The 19611-nt window shown below is 43.4% G+C and overlaps 1 protein-coding gene across 6 annotated transcripts in view; it reads left to right on the top strand.

Moving 5' to 3' along the window:
• LOC144592686 (receptor-type tyrosine-protein phosphatase mu) overlaps positions 1–19611 on the top strand; it is a 606124-nt gene that overhangs the window by 419697 nt on the left and 166816 nt on the right. For 3 of the 6 annotated variants that reach the window (XM_078397498.1, XM_078397495.1, XM_078397494.1), the window contains exon 16: positions 2029–2058. The exons of the other annotated variants lie outside the window; for them this stretch is intronic. In XM_078397498.1, coding sequence (XP_078253624.1) covers positions 2029–2058 — 30 coding nt within the window. The remainder of the gene's footprint in view (positions 1–2028; positions 2059–19611) is intronic. 6 annotated transcript variants of the gene reach the window in all.

Genomic DNA, 19611 nt, shown 5'->3' with positions numbered 1-19611 from the left:
AATTCATCTCCAGCCTTAAATAACTGTGAGAGTATAGTTATCACCTCCACATGTCGACTTCCTTTGAAGTCATTGCTACAGTAAGCTGTGGAGGCAAAGATAACAGGGAGCATATACTCAGACATATTTAATGCCGGTTGTCATTGAGAAGCTCGTCCCCCAGCTACCTACTGGAAAGTACAAGACCATCTCTCTGTCATTGTTCATTCCTGGCCACTCTTCAAGAAGTTACCACAACCTGCATTTGGTGTCTCCCATTTAGACCAGAAACCTTGTAGCGTGGGCCCCCTCTTCACACCACTGTTGTTGTCACCTCCTACATTGGTACATTTGGAAAGAGCTTTCCCATAGCGATTCCACCTACCTTAATATTCCAAGAGTCAAGAGTGTTTTAATGTCATAAGGTCATATGTGATAAGAGTAGGATTAGGCCATTCAGCTCATCAGGTCTACTCCGCCATTCAATCATAGCTGATCTATCTCTCCCTCCTAATCCCATTCTTCTGCCTTCTCCCCATAAACTCGGATGCCTGTACTAACCTGTTCCGAAACGGAACAATGAAATTCTTACTTGCAGCAGCACAATAAATGTGTAAACGTAGTGCTCTGTAAACATCATAATGTACACCAATAAATATATTAAATATATCACTATATTTTAAAAAAACAAACAAACAATAATATGCAAAGACAAAACCAATGCCCCCAAGTCTATGTGGTTCAGAGCTCAGTTGGAGGTTGCAGTGTTTAATCGCCTGATGGTTGTTGGGAAGAAGCTGCTGCTGTACTTTCTCAGGCTTCTTTCCGATGGCAGGAGTGAAATGAGAGTGTGGTCAGGGTGGTGTGGTTCTCTGATAATGCTGGTTGCCTTGGAAACACTGATGCATGCTCTGCTTTGTTCTGTACCTTCCCACATCTCCAGTGTCTCCCTCAGTCTGATGAAGGATCTATGACTCGAAATGTCACCTATTCCTTTTCTCCAGAGATGCTGCCTGACCCGATGAGTTACCCCAGCTTTTTGTGTCTCTCTTCGGTGTAAACCAGCATCTGCAGTTCCTTCTTACTCAAACCTTCTCATTAAGGACAGGTTTAGAATCTAATGCGATTTCCTGCCAACTATTGATGAACCATTTTAACTGAAACTAATTGGGCTTACCAAATGCATCTATCTCAGGCACAGGTTAAATGGAGCCTTGCTTAATGCCTCTGCAATAGTTAGTTCCAGATGTATTTAGAGGCATTCATGAGCTGACTCTCAGCATTGAATCTAGTTCCCTCACTCCATCAACCTCCTCAATCTGCACCCAAGATGAGTAAATGGGTTTAGGTGACTGAGGGAATAATTTTAGGTGTGCAAGGCTGGGAGTCAGTTCATGATCAATGGATTTGCACCTCCCCATACACTTTCCAGAGCCTTCTTCCCCACTTCACTCTTCACCAGCCACCATGCAAGGAAAGGTATTAAGCCTAGGCAGTCGTTTTTTTTCAGAATAGTGGAAATATTTAACACTCAGAACCCTTTTCCCCAGGGTGGAAATATTCAACACCTGAGGGCGTAAGTTATAAAGTGGGAGGGGGGATAGTTTAAAGGAGATATGCCACTTTCACAGAGAGTGGTGGGGGCCTGGAGTGCACTGCCAGGGATGATGGTGGAGGCAGATATGACAGTGGCATTTAAGAGGCTTTTAGATAGGCTCATGGAAGTGCAGGGAATAGAGGGAACTGGACCATGTACAGGCAGGTGAGATCAGTTTAATTTGGCATCGTTCGACACAAACATTTGGGCCGAAGGGCCTGTTCCTGTGTCGATCTATGTTCTAATATTAGAATATATACATTGTACTGTTTTGATTCTGCTATCATACTTGCGTACCTTCACTTAAGCTTCAACCACTGCAGCGTTTTAATATGTTTTATTAGGAAGGGATTAATTTAGATTTTCTTTTAATTCATTAATATTTGCTTTTCTTTTCCTTTCATACCATCCTTTCCCACCTGCCTAAATCCTTCAACCATCTCACCTGGCAGAAGAAGCTCTCAGTCCTACACTTATTACCTGTAAGTAACTGCTTTGATAATGAACTGCTTCATGCTTTTATCCATTCTTTTCCATACAAAGCATTTGTTTCATTCACATTTGTTTTTCAGGCACCTGATATTCCAGATTTGCTGTCTGATTTTGGTTTTATTTGCCTTAATGTATACTCTAAGAATAGAATGCAAAGCAGCAAACCATGCTGGAATGTTTTGAACTAATATTTTTGCCAGATTTTGCAGAATTGTTGGTGTTAATTGAGGATTGTCATGAAAAAAATAATCGCTGGTGCGGGAAATACAAAACAAAAAACAGAAAATGCCGGAAACAGCCAACTGATCAGCCAATGTCAGTGAGGAGAGAAAGGAATATTTTAGATTAGGGGCCCTTTATCAATCATCACTCAAGTCTCACCCCGGTCACTCCCTCTTCTCTCCACTCCCATCAGGCAAGGTGTACAGAAGTCTAAAAACGCACACCTCCAGATTCAGTTATCAGGCAACTGAACCATCCTAACCACAACTAGAGAGCAGTCCTGATCTACCATCTACCTCATTGGAGACCTCAGATTATCATTAATCAGACTTTACTGGACTTTATCTTGCACTAAATGCTATTCCCTTTATCCTAAGTCTGTATTCTGTTCACAGTTCAATAGTAATCATGTATAGTCTTTCTGCTGACTGGATAGTACACAGGGCGGCACGGTAGCGCAGCGGTAGAGTTGCTGCTTTACAGCGAATGCAGCGCCGGAGACTCAGGTTCGATCCTGACTACGGGTGCTGCACTGTAAGGAGTTTGTACGTTCTCCCCGTGACCTGCGTGGGTTTACTCCGAGATCTTCGGTTTCCTCCCACACTCCAAAGACGTACAGGTATGTAGGTTAATTGGCTGGGTAAATGTAAAAAATGTCCCTAGTGGGTGTAGGATAGTGTTAATGTATGGGGATCGCTGGGCGGCACGGACTTGGAGGGCCGAAAAGGCCTGTTTCCGGCTGTATATATATGATGATATGATATGAAAAAGCTTTTCAGTGTACACGTGACGAACTAAACTAAACTAAACTAAACATTGAAGACCCTCGGACTATCTTTAATCTGACTTTATTGGACTTTATCTTGCACTGTATGTTATTCCCTTTATCCTCTATCTGTACACTGTTCACAGTTCAATTGTAATTTTTCTACTGACTCAATAGTACGCAACATTAAACGTTTCTGCGCACGTGAAAATAAACTAAACTAAACGTAAGTATTGAAAAAAGGAAAGAAAGGACAGTTATTGCAAATAGATTTGAGATATCAGGAGACCTTGAGAGATTCATCACCAAAACAGGCCCTTCAGCCCATTGGGTCTGTGCCAACTATCAATCACCCACTTACATTAATCCTATACTAATCTCCCTATTTTACTTTCCTCACATTCCTCTCAAACTCTACCCAGGTTCCAATATTCATCTACAGACTAGGGACAATTTACAATGGCCAATTAACCAACACATTCACTGTGTTTGGGAGAGAGGAGGAATCTAGGGCACCGTGATGAAACACGTGCAGTCATGAGAAGAATCTGCAAATTCCAGAGATCAGGATTGAACCTGGGCCCCTAACGCTGTGAGGCAGCTTCACTAATTGCTGTCACTGTATAAGACTAAATATTCACCAAACTGTTCTGATGCAGGACTCCTTGACCTGAAACACCCACTCCTGTTTGTCTCCTCATGGACACTGCTTCATCTACTGGGTACTTCCAGCATTTTATATCTTTGCACTATGAGATTGTTGAACATGCCTGGCTTTAGCAGAGAGGTTTGTTGCTCTTTGGTTTGGAGTGTAAGTGTTTCATTATCTAATCAAATCGTTGGTCTGATATTATGAGGTTTAATCATTGCCATAGAGTCATAGAGTTATAGAGTGATACAGCGTGGAAACAGGCCCTTTGCCCCAACTTGCCCACACCGGCCAACATGTCCCAGCTACACTAGTCCCACCTGCCTGCATTTGGTCCATATCCATCCAAACTTGTCCTATCCATGTACCTGTCTAATTGTTTCTTAAATGTTGGGATAGTCCCAACCTCAACTATCTCTTAGGTTGTGTACTGAGGTCTTGGGTTGTTCTCTTTGTATCCATAGGGTGCTATTGGTGAGGATTTTTGCATGAATGGTGATTGAGAACAGGATGACAGGGAGCCCAGCTGCAAAGGTTTATGAGCCTGCTGTCAGGACTCACAATAAGTCAAGATATAACCAAGTTATTGGTTTCCCAGCGAGAGAAAATAAAACCAAGAAAACCAAAGGAAACCTTAGCTTTCGTTTTGAATGTCAGTGTGCAGCAGGAAAGGCAAAGCTGAGGGTTTGTACAGGGTACCTGAGACCTTTCCATGTGATCGTGAAACGGTGTCACAGGTGTGTTGCAAAGTGCCATTGTTACATTATGAATAAGGGAAGATTGTGACTACAGGGAGAAAGCCATTCACAGTGTAAACATACAGGCACAATCCAGGAGAAAATTAGGCATTGAGACGGGGAAAGAAAGGACAGTGATTGCAAATGTATCGCTAAGTATGCACTTCCACAAACAAATGATGAAATAGGTCCTACTGGATCAGGATGCGTTATGTGCAAAAAGGACAGACATAGGGAAATGTTTCCAAGCTAGACAAGAGTGAGCACATAACGCAAAAGTAGACAATCAAACAGATTCAGCACTTAATGTCTTGCTTTCCAAGTGGAGTCCACTGTTGAAGCCGTCAGTAAATGCAAATGAAAATGAAAGAAAGCACAAAAGGGAAACAAGTGGTGATTTGAAGTGTGATCAGGAGAATTCAGAAACAGCCACTTGTGGCTGGGATCCAGTGATACTCATTCAGCAAGAATGAGGTGCAATCACCTTTTTTTTGTTATTTTTTATTTCCGTTGCTTTATTCAGAGAGGAAATTAAAGCAATACTTTCTTTGTAAGTTTGAAGTGATCTTGATGTACGATCAGATACCCAGGAGTGCACTGTGAGGTTTTTTTGCCAGCAATAAAACACACCTCATAATGAGATTTTGATGGCACTACAGTGAAACTGCGCCATTATTTAATGCGACCACTCTGACGTTGTGAACGGACATTATAGATCAGTGGATAGGACGGAGCTAATGAGCTTCTTTTGTTTCCTCAACCAAATTTGAGGTTTGTTTAGTGCAGGGGTGGATATTCTTGCTCGGTTGATAAGACTGAATCAATTTGAAGAAAGGGGTCCCAACTTGAACTTTGTGCCCTTAGTTGTAAACCAGCATCTGCACTTCCTTGTTTCTACATTCTGTATGAGAAGGCCTGGGTAGTTCAGAACGAGTGTAAAAGGGGCAGAGGGGAGCAGGTGATGTGAAATTGGAGAATTCAATGTTCATACCGTCGGGTTGTAAACTACCCAGGCGGAATTTTTTAAAATTATATTATTTTTCAGATACAGCGCTGAAACAGGCCCTTCGGCCCACCAAGTCCGCACCGCCCAGCGATCCCCGCACATTAACACTATCCTACACACACTAGGGACAATTTTTTACATTTACCCAGTCAATTAACCTACATACCTGTATGTCTTTGGAGTGTGGGAGGAAACCGAAGATCTCGGAGAAAACCCACGCAGGTCATGGGGAGAACGTACAAACTCCTTACAGTACAGCACCCGTAGTCAGGATCGAACCTGAGTCTCCGGCGCTGCATTCGCTGTAAGGCAGCAACTCTACCGCTGCGCCACCGTGCCGCCGTGCGCTGTTGCTCTTGTTTGCATTTGACAACACCCCCAGGCAGTGGAGGAGGCTGAGGTCAGTGTGTTGATTCGGAGGGGAATTAAAATGGTTGGCAACAGGAAGCTCCGGGTAGCCATGGCGGACAGAGCACCAGTGGTCAGCAAAGCGGTCACCGTGTCTGTGCTTTGTCTCGCCGTGGCCACCATCTGCCAATGAACCCTTCATCATCCTGGATTCACCCATTGTTGGAAGTGGAGAGGATGTTTCCACTAGTTGGAGAGTCTAGAATCAGAGGGCACCACCTCAGAATAAAAGGATGTACCTTTAGAAAGGAGATGAAGAGGAATTTCTTTCGCCGGAGGGTTGTGATCTGTGGAATTCATTGCCACAGACGACTGTGGGACCAAATATATTGGGTATTTTAAAAGTGGAGATTGATAGCTTCGTGATTAGGAAGCATGTCGAAGGTTACAGGAAGAAGGCAGGAGAATGGGGTTAGAAAGGAAAAATAGATCAGCCATGTTTGAATGGTGGAGAAAACTCAATGGGCTGTATGGCCTAATTCTGCTCCTATGTCTTGTGGCCTTATTATCTTATCACTTGCTAGCTCTCTTCCCCCCTCCCCCCCCCTCTGGACCCTCTCCAAAGCCAGCACATCCTTCCTCAGATATGGGGCCCAAAATTGCTCACAATACTCCAAATGTGGCCTTACCAGCGCCTTATAGAGCTTCAACATTACATCCCTATTTTTGTATTCTAGTCCACTTGAAATAACTGCTAGCATTGTGTTTGCCTTCCCTACTACTGATTCCTTTCTACTTATATCCCTCGACACCTATCCTATCCATGTACCTGTCAAAATGGTTCTTAAACATTGCGATAGTACCTGCCTCAACTACCTCCTCCAGCAGCTCGTTCCATACACCTACCACCCTTTGTGTAAAGAAGTTACCCCTCAGGATCCTATGGCATCTTTCCCCCTCACCTTAATCCTATGTCCGCTGGTTCTCGATTCCCCTACACTGGATGAAAGACTTTGTACATTCACCCAATCTATTCCACTAAGGATTTTGTACACCTGTATATGATCACCCCTCATCCCTCTGCACTCCAAAGAATAACGATGACAGGGTGAGGTGGGGCAAGAGCTGGAAAGCGATAAGACCATAAGACATAGGAGCAGAATTAAGCCATTCAGCCCATTAGTCTTCTCCGTCATTCAGTCATGGCTTGCTCAACCTCTCCCTATAGCTCCCATCCTTGAGCCCTGGCAACATATGGTAACATCCTCATAAATCGTCTCTGCAAGATGCTGCCTAATCCGTTGAGTTCCTCCAGCAGGTTGCTTGTATCTTTTGATTTTGTTTCAGTTCAAAGGCGTTCTTTCAGGAAGGAGATGAGGAGAAATTTCTTTAGCCAGAGGGTGGTGAATCTGTGGTATTCTTTGCCACGGAAGCCTGTGGAGGCCAAGTCAGTGGATATTTTTATGGCAGAGATAGATAGATTCTTGATTAGTACAGGCGTCAGAGGTTATGGGGAGAAGGCAGAGGAATGGGGTTAGGAGGGAGAGATGGATCAGCCATGATTGAATGGCAGAATAGACGATGGGCCGAATGGCCTAATTTTACCCCTAGTCCTTATGACCTTACGATCTTAGAAGGAGAGATAGATCAGCCATGATTGAATGGTGGAGTAGACTTGATCGGCCAAATGGCCTAATTCTACTCCTATCACTTATGACCTTATGACCTTAGGAGTTCAATGAGTTGTAAATTGGCCGTGTGCCATAGCAACTGGGTGGTCTCGTGGGCCTGGTTTCTGGCCAGGCTCTGAGGGCTTAAACCCAATGCCTCCTCAGAACAAATCTCCCCTCTGCCATTAATTTTCTCAGCTCAGGCAGAAATACTCATCAACGCAACAGGAGCAAAATGATTATAAAATTAATGGTTGAGTTTTGAAACTGATTAATTCCCCGTAGTCGGAGGGGATGAAGTGACCATGTGTTCCTGCAATAACCATGGCTGCTCCATCTTGCTTGAAATGTCATTTGATTTGGGTGTTAATTCTTTCCAACAGCTTTTTATTGAGAGTGGATTGATATTAAAAGCAGTGAAGCCAAAAGGCTTGTCAATTTCTTTTTATCTAGTCTTGCATTTAAATTTCGGTCCATTGTGGCAGCATTTGGATAGTAAATTACTTGTGTGTAAAACCTTGAGGTTCCCAGTCAGGCCTATTGTCTGCTTTTCAATTCAGACTGCATAAATCCCCTCCAAATTTCATTGCAATCGCTCTCACATTTTGCCTGCTGTAAAACATAAAATGATGAGCTATGTGTGTCCAGGAGACAAATCATTCCCCCACCTGTCCCTGTTATGTGCATATCCAAGGCAGGCAAGCGCGATAATTTATGATGCTGTGAAAGACCAATTATAATTGGATTGAGCTTTTAGTTTTCAGAATGGTCTCATGCAGTTTTGAAGTGTTGTCTTTAGTCTTTTGGAGTAAAGGCCATCAGGAAGGATTGAAAGATGTTTTTCTTGTAAACACCTGCAGCCGATTAATCTTCCTGTTGGGCATTTAAATGAGGAGGGCTTTTAGCTGGATGAATGGCTGGTTAGATTTGGAAGTGATTTTCTCCTTATGTAACCCTGCATGGGAAGAGATTTAATGAGCATTCGATCCTGAATGGTTTTGACGTTCATCCACTTGCTATGTTCCCTGCCCCCTTTTTGATCTGCATGAATAACAAATTCAGTTTGTGAACATTTCTTTCTTGCTCAAGCAATTGGCAGTTTCTCTACATTCAAAATGGTGGTCAATATTCCCATTGATATCAGTCCTAGTATTTTGCCTCCCCATCCGATCCTTTAATTATGAGTGTTATTTAACAGGTATAACATAACAGGTATAACAGAGCTTTATTTGTCATTCGGTACCGAAGTACCGAACGAAACTACATAGCAGTCATAGAAAAAAAGAACACAAGACACATAGCCCCAACACAAACGTCCATCACAGTGACTCCAAACACCCCCTCACTGTGATGGAGGCAACAAAACTTCCACTCTCTTCCCCACGCCCACGGACAGACAGCTCGTCCCCGACCGACCCGCACAGTCCCCGCAAGGGGATGGAAGTCCCCGCGGCCGAATCGCACCGGGCGATGAAAGGCCCGCGACCAAGCCTTGCGCAGCTAAGTCCCGTGGCCGAGCCGCACCGGGCGATGTTAAGTCCCGCGGCCGAGCCGCGCCAGCGATGAAAAGTCCCGCGGCCGAGCCGCACCAGTGATGAAAAGTCCCGCGGCCAAGCTGCACCGGGCGATGTAAAGTCCAGTGACCAAGCCGCACCGGGCGATGTAAAGTCCAGCGGCCAAGCCGCACCGGGCACTGTTAAGTCCAGCGGCCAAGCCGCACCGGGCGATGTTAGGCCCCGCAGCCGAGCCGCACCCCGCGCCGTGAGGAAGAGAAAAGTCCCCCCCCCCCCCACCCACACCCACACCACCACCCCCTCCCACACATACACAACCAAAAAAAATACAAAAATACAAAAACCATCCCAACACCGACACACAACAAAAAAAAAAGGTAAAAAGACGAACAGACTGCTAGCGAGCCGCTGCCGTTAGGCGCCGCCACTTCCGCTTGTGCTTCTGCTTCCAGAAGCAGTAGCTGGGGGCCTAATATAGTTTGTTGTCCAAGTTTGACAGGTTTGGGGGAGTCAGGGAGTGGGATACGGAGAGCAACTCAAGTAGAAGCCTAAAGTGAGCATATTCAGAGACAAATCCATCTCTTAACGATGGTGGGAAATAGCCGATCAAAGTCTTCAGCAAAGCATGAGGGGAAAGTCCAAGAATTGTCATTAGTCTATTGAGAAAAGAAGTTGGGAGGTCATGTTGCAGTTGGTGGAGTGTGGGGTTCAGTTTTGGTCACCCTACTATAGGAAAGATGTTGTCAAGCTGGAAAGGGTGCAGAAAGGATTTACAAGTATGTCGTAATGACTCGAGGGCCTGAGCTATAGGGGGAGGTTAAGCAGACTAACCTGAAGAAGTTACAGGCTGATCACTGGCCTGCACGGACTCAATGGGCTGAAGGACGAATTCCATGCATTTTCTCTAAAGTCCAAAGTCTAAAGACTAGGCTTTATTCCTTGGAGTGCAGGAGGATGAGGGGTGATCTTACCGAGATGTACAAGATGTTGAGACAAATAGATTGGGTAAATGTGCTGAGTCTTTTGCCCAGAGTAGGAGAATCAAGAACCAGAGGATGTAGGATTAAGATGAGGATGGAATGATTTAATAGGAACCTGAGGGGGTAACTTTTTTTACATAAAGGGTGGTAGGTATATAGAACGACCTGCCGGGGGAGGTAGTTGAGGCAGGGATTATCATAACTTTTCAGAGACATTTGGACAGGTACATGGATAGGATAGGTTTAGAGGGATATGGGCCAAACATGGGAAGGTGGGATTAGTGTAGATGGGGATGTTGGTCGACGTGAGCAAATTGGGCTGAAGGGCCTGTTTCCACACTGTATGACTCTATGACTCTCTATGAAAGGATAGAACAGGTTATGGACACCAAAGATAGTCAAGGGCATTTGGGGTTTCATGAGAGTGGTGAGGTATCAGTCCTGAAAGTAAATAATTAGGATTAGATAACAGAAATGGATATTTCTGGGTATGGTCTAGTGTAATGCATGTTTCTTTAAAAAATAAAGATGTATATTCGGCAAATAAAACAGAGAATGAAAAGATTCTTTAGTACCTTCTGTATACTGAAGAATTGCTTCCTGTGCTCCTACATGCTTGGTGAAGTAAAGTTGTAAATCTCCTTGCTGATAAGTTCATAAGTCATAAGGAGCAGAATTAGGCCATTCAGCCCATCCATTCTACTCTGTCATTCAATCATAGCTGATCTATCTTTCCCTCTCAGACCCATTCTCCTGCCTTCTCCCCATAACCCCTGACACATTTACTAACCAAGAATCTGTCAAACTGAGCCTCAAAAATACCCAATGACTTGACCTCCACAGCCATGTGTGGCAATGAATCCCACAGATTCACCACCCTCTGGCTGAAGTAATTCCTCCTCATCTCCTTTCTAATGCTACGTCCTTTTATTCTGAGGCTATGACCTCTGGTCCTAGACTCCCCCATTAGTGGAAACATCCTCTCCACATCCACTCTGTCCAGGTCTTTCACTATTCGGTAAGTTTCATTCAGGTCCCCCCTCATCCTTCTAAACTCCGACGAGTGCAGGCCCAGTGCCGACAAACGCTTATCATGCAGTGCCCTTTGTAATGTTTGGGCCAAAGACCCATCATTTATTTATATGCCTCTGTACTCCACAATTTGAGATTGTAATAGAAAAAATCGCATGTGGTCAAGTGCACATTGTCAAGATTTTAATAAAGGCCATTTTTATACATTATGATTTCACCATGTAGAAATTATAGCAGTGTTTATACATAGTTCCCCAATTTCAGGGCACCATAATGTTTGGGACACAGCAATGTCATGTAAATGAAAGTAGTCATGTTTAGTATTTTGTTGCATATCCTTTGCATGCAATGACTGCTTGAAGTCTGCGATTCATGGACATCACCAGTTGGTGGATGTCTTCTCTGCTGATGCTCTGCCAGGCCTGTATTGCAGCCATATTTAGTTTATGCTGGTTTTGGGGGCTAGTCCCTTTCAGTTTTCTCTTCAGCATATAAAGGGCATGCTCAATTGGGTTCAGATCAGGTGATTGACTTGGCCACTCAAGAATTGACCATTTTTAGCTTTGAAAAACTCCTTTGTTGCTTTAGCAGTATGTTTGGGATCATTGTCTTGCTGTAAAATGAACCACCAGCCAAAGAGTTTTGAGGCATTTGTTTGAACTTGAGCAGATAGGATGTGTCTATACACTTCTGAATTCATTATGCTACTACCATCAGCAGTTGAATCACCAATGACGATAAGTGAGCCATTCCCTTCAGCAGCCATACATGTCCAGGCCATAACACCCCCACCACCGTGTTTCACAGATGAGGTGGTATGCTTTGGATCTTGGGCAGTTCCTTCTCTCCTCCATACTTTGCTCTTGCCATCACTCTGATATAAGTTAATCTTCATCTCATCTGTCCACAAGACCTTTTTCCAGAACTGTGATTGCCCTTTTAAATACTTCTTGGCAAACTGTAACCTGGCCATCCTATTTTTGCGGCTAACCAGTGGTTTGCATCTTGCAGTGTAGCCTCTGTATTTCTGTTCATGAAGTCTTCTGCGAACAGTGGTCATTGACAAATCCACACCTGAAGAGTGTTTCTGATCTATTGGACAGGTGTTTGGGAATTTTTCTTTATTATAGAGAGAATTCTTCTGTCATCAGCTGTGGAGGTCTTCCTTCTCCTGCCGGTCCCTTTGCGATTCGTAAACTCACCAGTTCTCTCTTTCTTCTTAATAATGTTCCAATCCGTTGATTTTGGTAAGCCTAAGGTTTGGCTGATGTCTCTAACAGTTTTATTCTTGTTTCTCAGTCTCATAATGGCTTCTTTGATTTTCATTGGCACAACTTTGGTCCTCATGTTGATAAACAGCAATAAAAGTTTCCAAAGGTGACGGAAAGTCTGGAGGAAAGACTAGGTGCTGAGAGCCCTCTTATACTTGCATTAAGGAGGTATTTAAACACACCTGAGTATTTGCAAACACCTGTGAAGCCACGTGTCCCAAACATTATGGTGCCCTGAAATGGGGGAGTCTATGTATAAACACAGCTGTAATTTCTACATGGTGAAACCAAAATGTATAAAAATACACTTTAACTAAATCTGACAATGCGCACTTTGACCACATGTGATTTTTTTCTATTACAAATCTCACATTGTGGAGCACAGAGGCAAATAAATAAATGATGGGTCTTTGTCCCAAACATTATGGAGGGCACTGTATGCTAACCCAATCATTCCTGGGATCATTCTCGTAAACCTCCTCTGGACCCTCTCCAACGGCAGCACATCCTTCCTCGGATATGGGGCCCATAACTGCTCACAATACTCCAAATGCGGCCTGAAGCCACTGTGCTCACTGCGGAAAGAAAGCAATTTCCATCTGACATCTGCACGGCAAGTTATGGTGGAAACATGACCCTGGTGTAATATCCTTTATGGGATTATAAACGTCAATCAGTCCCTACTTGTTCACCGGTGTGGTTTTTAATGCCTGCGTCCTCTCCTCCCCCCCCCCCCTCCCTCCCACAAGCCTTGTATTTGACTATGCACCTGACTGCAAAACCAATCCATATATGAGTTGACAACATCAGCATAAATCTAGGCTTATGGCTTTTGGTAGATATATCCGCTCTGTACAAAAACATTAATGAAAGTAGGACATGCAAACAGCAATCTCAGTTGAAAGATTTTATCCTGGTCACAATTATATTGTAATTCAGCGCTATGAATAAAACAAATTATTTTTGTTGCATTTAATGCATTTTTAACTTAAAATGAAGTAAATCGGATTTAGGAGTTTGCACATTCTCAAGGACTTCCACCCACATCCTAATGACATGCAAATTGTTAGGTTGATTCGCTTCTGTTAATTGTCCCTGGTATTCAGATAAATGCTCGGATCTGTGGAAAGCCGATGAGAAGGTTGAGAGAATTAAAAAAGCATTAATGTAGGATAGGTATAAATGGACAATTGATGGTCAGTGTGGACTCGATGGGCCGAAAGGCCTGTTTCCATACTGTATCTCTCCGTGACTCTGCATACCTGCTGACTGAGAGTAAGGTGACCTTGGTTCTGTGCATGTTTATTTTAATTTTGTACATTTAAACAAGACATTTATCAGGGGTCTTTTCCTGAGTTATATGACTGAGAAGAATTTGGTAACATTGTAAACAAAATGTACCCATTGATGACACTGATCCTGATTCATTTTATTTATGAATGAAGTGCATTTGCATTTTTTAAAAAATAAACAAGAAGTTACGTGAGCAGCACCAGGTCAGATTCCCCCCCAAAAAATTATTGAATTAACACTTCAAGCATTTTACAAGGCTGAACAATATAATTTTGTAATGATTTAAAGAAAGCATAGAAAATTTGACCCATTTAACAGAGGGAATGGCAGCTCACATCAGAGAGGTAGTTATCTAGTGATTGTGGCTTAATAACCTTTTAGAAACTCAATAACGCCTCATTCCACACAGAGTAATTTTGTCGATGTTTTTCGCAGTCGGAATAGTTTGGCTTCAACAGATAATACCAGGGATGCATGAAACAGTTTTATTTAGTGTAGTTTAGAGAAACAGCGAGGAAACAGGCCCATCGGCCCACCGTGTCCGCGCAGACCAGCGATCCCCATATATCTCACTATCTCACACGCACCATCTCACTATCTCACACGCACTAGGGACAATTTAAAATTATACCAAGCCAATTAGCCTACAAATTCGGAGATTCCGGAGAAAGCCCGTGTAGGTCACGGGAAGTACGTACAAATGCCATACAGACAAGCAGGCGCAGTCAGGATCGAACCCAGGTCTCTGATGTTGTAAGGCAGCAATTCTAATGCTGCATCACCGCGCCGCCCGTGGCCCATATGTTCCATGGAGGAATAAGAGTCGTCAAGTGTAAATTCTACATTTTGTGGTACCTGCATAAGCACTTCAGAAGTTGATGTTCCTCATTATAAAAGTAAACACTGACTGCTTCGCTGTTGTTCTTATCATAAGTTCATGGCGTCGGTATTATGGTTGTGGGTATGTATTAATTAACAGCAAGCAACCTTTTGAACTCTTGATTTAACATACTGTTCATGCCAGGCCCAGCATGAGAATCTAAAACTCATGGTGGAATGGATGACAGTTTTATGGTTGTGTTTCATTTGCAAAGGGGAAGGAATGTAAAAGTCCATGTTCAGTAAATGTATGGAGAATCTCATATGTTAAGTACACAAGAACACAAAAAGACAGCAGGAGTAGGCCACTCAGCCCCTCGAAGCTGTCCTGCCATTCTAGTGTAGTTTATCTTTGTTTAGCTTGTTATTGTCACATATACCGAGGTACAGAGAGAAGCTTTTCTTACGTACTATCCAAAGAAAAGACGATATGTGATTACAACCAAACCATCCACAGTGTGCAGATAAAGGATAAAGGGTACAACTGAAAGTTGCAAAATAATGTAGAAATAAATTCCGATTAAAGATCATTCAAAGGTCTCCAACCAGGTGTATGGGAAATCAGGACCACACTCTAGCTGATGAGAGAACAGTTCAGTTGCTTGATAACAGCTGGGAAGAATCTGTTTGTGGAGATTGGCTTAACTTGGCATTATGTTCAGCTTGGACATTGTGGCCAAAGGGACTGTTCGTGTGCTGTACTGTTCGAAACATAGAAAATAGGTGCAGGAGTAGGCCATTCGGCCCTTCGAGCCTGCACCGCCATTCAATATGGTCATGGCTGATCATCCAACTCAGTATCCTGTACCTGCCTTCTCTCCATACCCCCTCATCCCTTTGGCCACAAAGGCCACATCTAACTCCCTCTTAAATATAGCCAATGAACTGGCCTCAACTACCTTCTGTGGCAGAGAATTCCACAGACTCACCACTCTCTGTGTGAAGAAATGTTTTCTCATCTCGGTCCTAAAAGACTTCCCCCTTATCCTTAAGCTGTGACCCCTGGTTCTGGACTTCCCCAACATCGGGAACAATCTTCCCGCATCTAGCCTCTCCAACCCCTTAAGAATGTTCTATGTTCTATGCTCTGTGTTGGCCTCATGTACCTTTTTGGCTGTAGTTATGGAACAAACAAACAAACAAACGAGAGTTTTAGTGTATAGATGGCTATTTAACAACCGATATTGTCCATAGTTTGGCATTGTACACAGTTTAAGAATGAGGTCAAGTGAGACAATCACATCTCTCTCTTTAAGTTAACCTTTCAGCTATTGATTGTGCTGCAGTACTTTTAAAGTAATATTCATTTTTGGGGTGTTACAACTGTACATATTGTTCCAGAATATCTTGTTGGATCTATTTCTTATAAATTATAATGATAAATTGTTTGTGGTAGGGAAAGTTGCAAGCCATATAAAAATAGAATTAGTAAATAGAAGAAATTAATGAATATCTTTACTACAGGGGCATTTTTGAAGAAAAATCCATTAAAACCAGAAAGGGGAAGTAAATTAAAATCTTGTTGTAGTTAATAGTCCCTTGCTTACTGTCACGTCAGGTTAGTATCAGAATTGGTAACCTTTACTGTTTCGGAACTCTATTCATAGAAAATAGCAAAGCTATTACATTCCAGCAGTTTCCAACAGACATATTGGATGAAAGCATTAATTAAATTCTACTGCTACAGCTTGTAAAGAAAGACTGCATTAATTGCAACAGGCTTGTACATTCCTCTTCGTGACAAACCGATAGATCTACATTGACATGATTTGTTTATCTGTGCATCCCCCTTCAAAAACTGCCCCGACTCAAATGAGCAGAGTTTTACCATTTTGCATTCAAGCGAAAATCATTTTTGTCTTCTTTGGAATGTTATTTTAATGTTAATAAAATGACAAATGGATTCTGTTGGGAATTTGCTGCTGATAACTTTTTAGCACTGGAGGTCCATTGATGGTGGATGTGTACGGGTCTCTAGCTTGGAATAAAGAGTAAAGCATTTGAGTTTGTTGTAAAATGCAAGTACTGTGAAGGGGCCATCTTGCCTGAAAGTGATCCAACAATCTAATTAACAACCTATGATCATTACGGAAGAAAATGGCAAAAATTAGTTATTTGTACGCAAAGCAGATATTTTGAATGTGTAGGAAAGAACTGCAGATGTTGGTTTAAATCAAAGGTAGACACAAAATGTTGGAGTCACGCAGCGGGACAGGCAGCATCTCTGGAGAGAAGGAATGGGTGACGTTTCTGGTCGAGACCCTTCTTCAGACTGATGTCAGGGGAGTGAGCGGTACAGAGATAGAATGTAGTCGGAGACAGTAAGACTGGTTGGAGAACTGGGAAGGGGGAGGGAATGGAGAGAGATGGAAAGCAAGGGCTACTTGAAGCTAGAGAAGTCAATGTTGAGTATAGGAGCAAAGAGGTCCTTCTACAGTTGTACCGGGCCCTGGTGAGACCGCACCTGGAGTACTGTGTGCAGTTTTGGTCTCCAAATTTGAGGAAGGATATTCTTGCTATGGAGGGCGTGCAGCGTAGGTTCACTAGGTTAATTCCCGGAATGGCGGGACTGTCGTATGTTGAAAGGCTGGAGCGATTGGGCTTGTATACACTGGAATTTAGAAGGATGAGGGGGGATCTTATTGAAACATATAAGATAATTAGGGGATTGGACACATTAGAGGCAGGAAACATGTTCCCAATGTTGGGGGAGTCCAGAACAAGGGGCCACAGTTTAAGAATAAGGGGTAGGCCATTTAGAACGGAGATGAGGAAGAACTTTTTCAGTCAGAGAGTGGTGAAGGTGTGGAATTCTCTGCCTCAGAAGGCAGTGGAGGCCAGTTCGTTGGATGCTTTCAAGAGAGAGCTGGATAGAGTTCTTAAGGATAGCGGAGTGAGGGGGTATGGGGAGAAGGCAGGAACGGGGTACTGATTGAGAGTGATCAGCCATGATCGCATTGAATGGCGGTGCTGGCTCGAAGGGCTGAATGGCCTACTCCTGCACCTATTGTCTATTGTCTATTGTCTATTGTCTATAATGTTCATATCGCTGGGGTTTAAGCTACCGAAGCGATATATGAAATGCTGTTCCTCCAATTTGCGCTGGGCCTCACTCTGACAATGGAGGAGGCCCAGGACAGAAAGGTCAGATTGGGAATGGAAGGGGGGGGTTAAAGTGCTGAGCAACCGGGAGATCATGTAGGTTAAGGCGGACTGAGCGGAGGTGTTCAGTGAAACGATGGCCGAGCCTGCTCTTGGTCTCGCCGATATACAGGAGCAAAACGAGTGTGTTCTGTATATCGGCGAGACCAAGCGCAGGCTCGGCAATCGTCTCGCTGAACACCTCCGCTCAATCAGCCTTGATCTTCCTGATTGACAGACACTTGATTGGAAGGGTATCAAGGATGAGGAAAAGGCAGGAGAATGGGGTTGAGAGGGAAAGATAGGTCAGCCATAATTGAATGACAGACTCGATGGGTCAAATGGCCTACTTCTGCTCCTATGACTCGTGAACTTATGAATTTATAAATTGGGCGTATCCTGTCCTCAAGTTCAAGGAAGACTTCAACATATTGAATAGTATTCCTCACACTACAGTCACTAGTCTTAAATATTGCAGCACATCCTCATTTTAAGTGGAGATGTAAGGCTTCCAAGATGGGAATATGACTTCCAAGATGGCGCCGAAGCCAGGCGACTCTTTGCCTGCTGGTCCCAGAAGTGGATCTGCCATCACTCCGTTCTTTTAAATCTTTATCATCTGTACACTGTAGACAGCTTGATTGTAAACGTGTATAGTCTTTTCGCTGACTGGGTAGCACACAACAAATAAGACTTTGACTGTACCTGTGACAATAATAAGCTGAAATAAACTGAACTAAACGTGTTGGAGTAAATGACAAAAGGTGTTGGAGCAACTCAGCGGGTCATGCAGCAGCTCTGGAGAAAAGGAATAGATGACTTTGCAGGTCCCGAAATGTCACCTATTCCTTTTCTCCAGCATTTTTTGTCTATCTTCAGTGTAAACCAGCATTTGCTGTTCCTTACAATACTAAACAGACTGCTGATGCTGAAATCTAGAGCAAAGATAAGTTATTGATGGAACCCAGTGGGTCAGGCAGAAGCCTTAGGGAGAAATGGACAAAATGGACACGCTATGTTCTGGATCGGGACCCTTCTTCAGATGGGTTCTGACCTGACATGATTTTCATCCATTTCCTTCCACAGATGCTGCCTGACCCGTGGGTTTCCTCTAGCAGTTTGTTTTTTTGCTTCCCATTTTAACTTTTAGTTATTGAGTGGCTGATGTGTATCGAGGTACTACAGGACCTGCAAGGATGTCCATTTATCCTCAGCCTCTCCAGGAAGCCGTTCAGTTGTTCTTATGTCCTTGGTGACCCAGGCGTTAGGGTCCATAAATTGCACGTCCCACGTCCTCTTAGGGAAGGTTGCAGCACAATTACTGCCACCCGTGTTGACAAAGGTAAAGGAAGCGTGATCATTTCAGACGTGGCCCTTCATCAGAACTAGTATTCAAAGATAACTAGAAGGACGCAGGGTCAATGAAATCATGAGTCAACCTCATGCTCAATGCAATCTCAGATGGGAAGACAAATCTCAGCAAGGTATTACACTGAGTAAGGTTGGCTGGACATTTGAAGTCATTATCAGTAAAGCATTAATGTACATTACCGACATCATACGAAGCCAAAGCAAAACCAAATCTAGATAATCACCCCTCTCAAACTGTGCATTGAAAAAGTAAAGCCGTTTCTACTTCTGATCTCCAAGGGCCCAGTGTGCCGATCCAACGCCCTCTGGTCCTTAGAAAGGGGATAGAACTCTGGGGCATAAATCAGTATTCAGCCGGAGGCACTGTAGTGTGTGCAAAGGGTGAAATATACTTAAGCAGTGATTGAAGTTGACTGCAATGTTAGAAGAGGTCAAGAACTTATAATTCCCAGCTGTAATCAGGCAACTGAACCATCCTACCAACAACCAAAGAGAAGTCCTGAGCAACTATCCATTTCATTGGAGACATCGGACTATCTTTGATCAGACTTTACTGGACTTTATCTTGCACTTAACAGTATTCCCTTTAACATGTATCTGTACACTGTGGATGGGTTGATTTTAAGCGTGTATTGTCTTTATGCTGACTGGTTGACAACAAAAG

The sequence above is a fragment of the Rhinoraja longicauda genome, chromosome 4, assembly GCF_053455715.1.
Source record: "Rhinoraja longicauda isolate Sanriku21f chromosome 4, sRhiLon1.1, whole genome shotgun sequence".
Taxonomy (NCBI): domain Eukaryota; kingdom Metazoa; phylum Chordata; class Chondrichthyes; order Rajiformes; family Arhynchobatidae; genus Rhinoraja; species Rhinoraja longicauda.
Note: the sequence above shows the minus strand (reverse complement) of the source record. Positions and strands in the feature narration are given on the sequence as shown.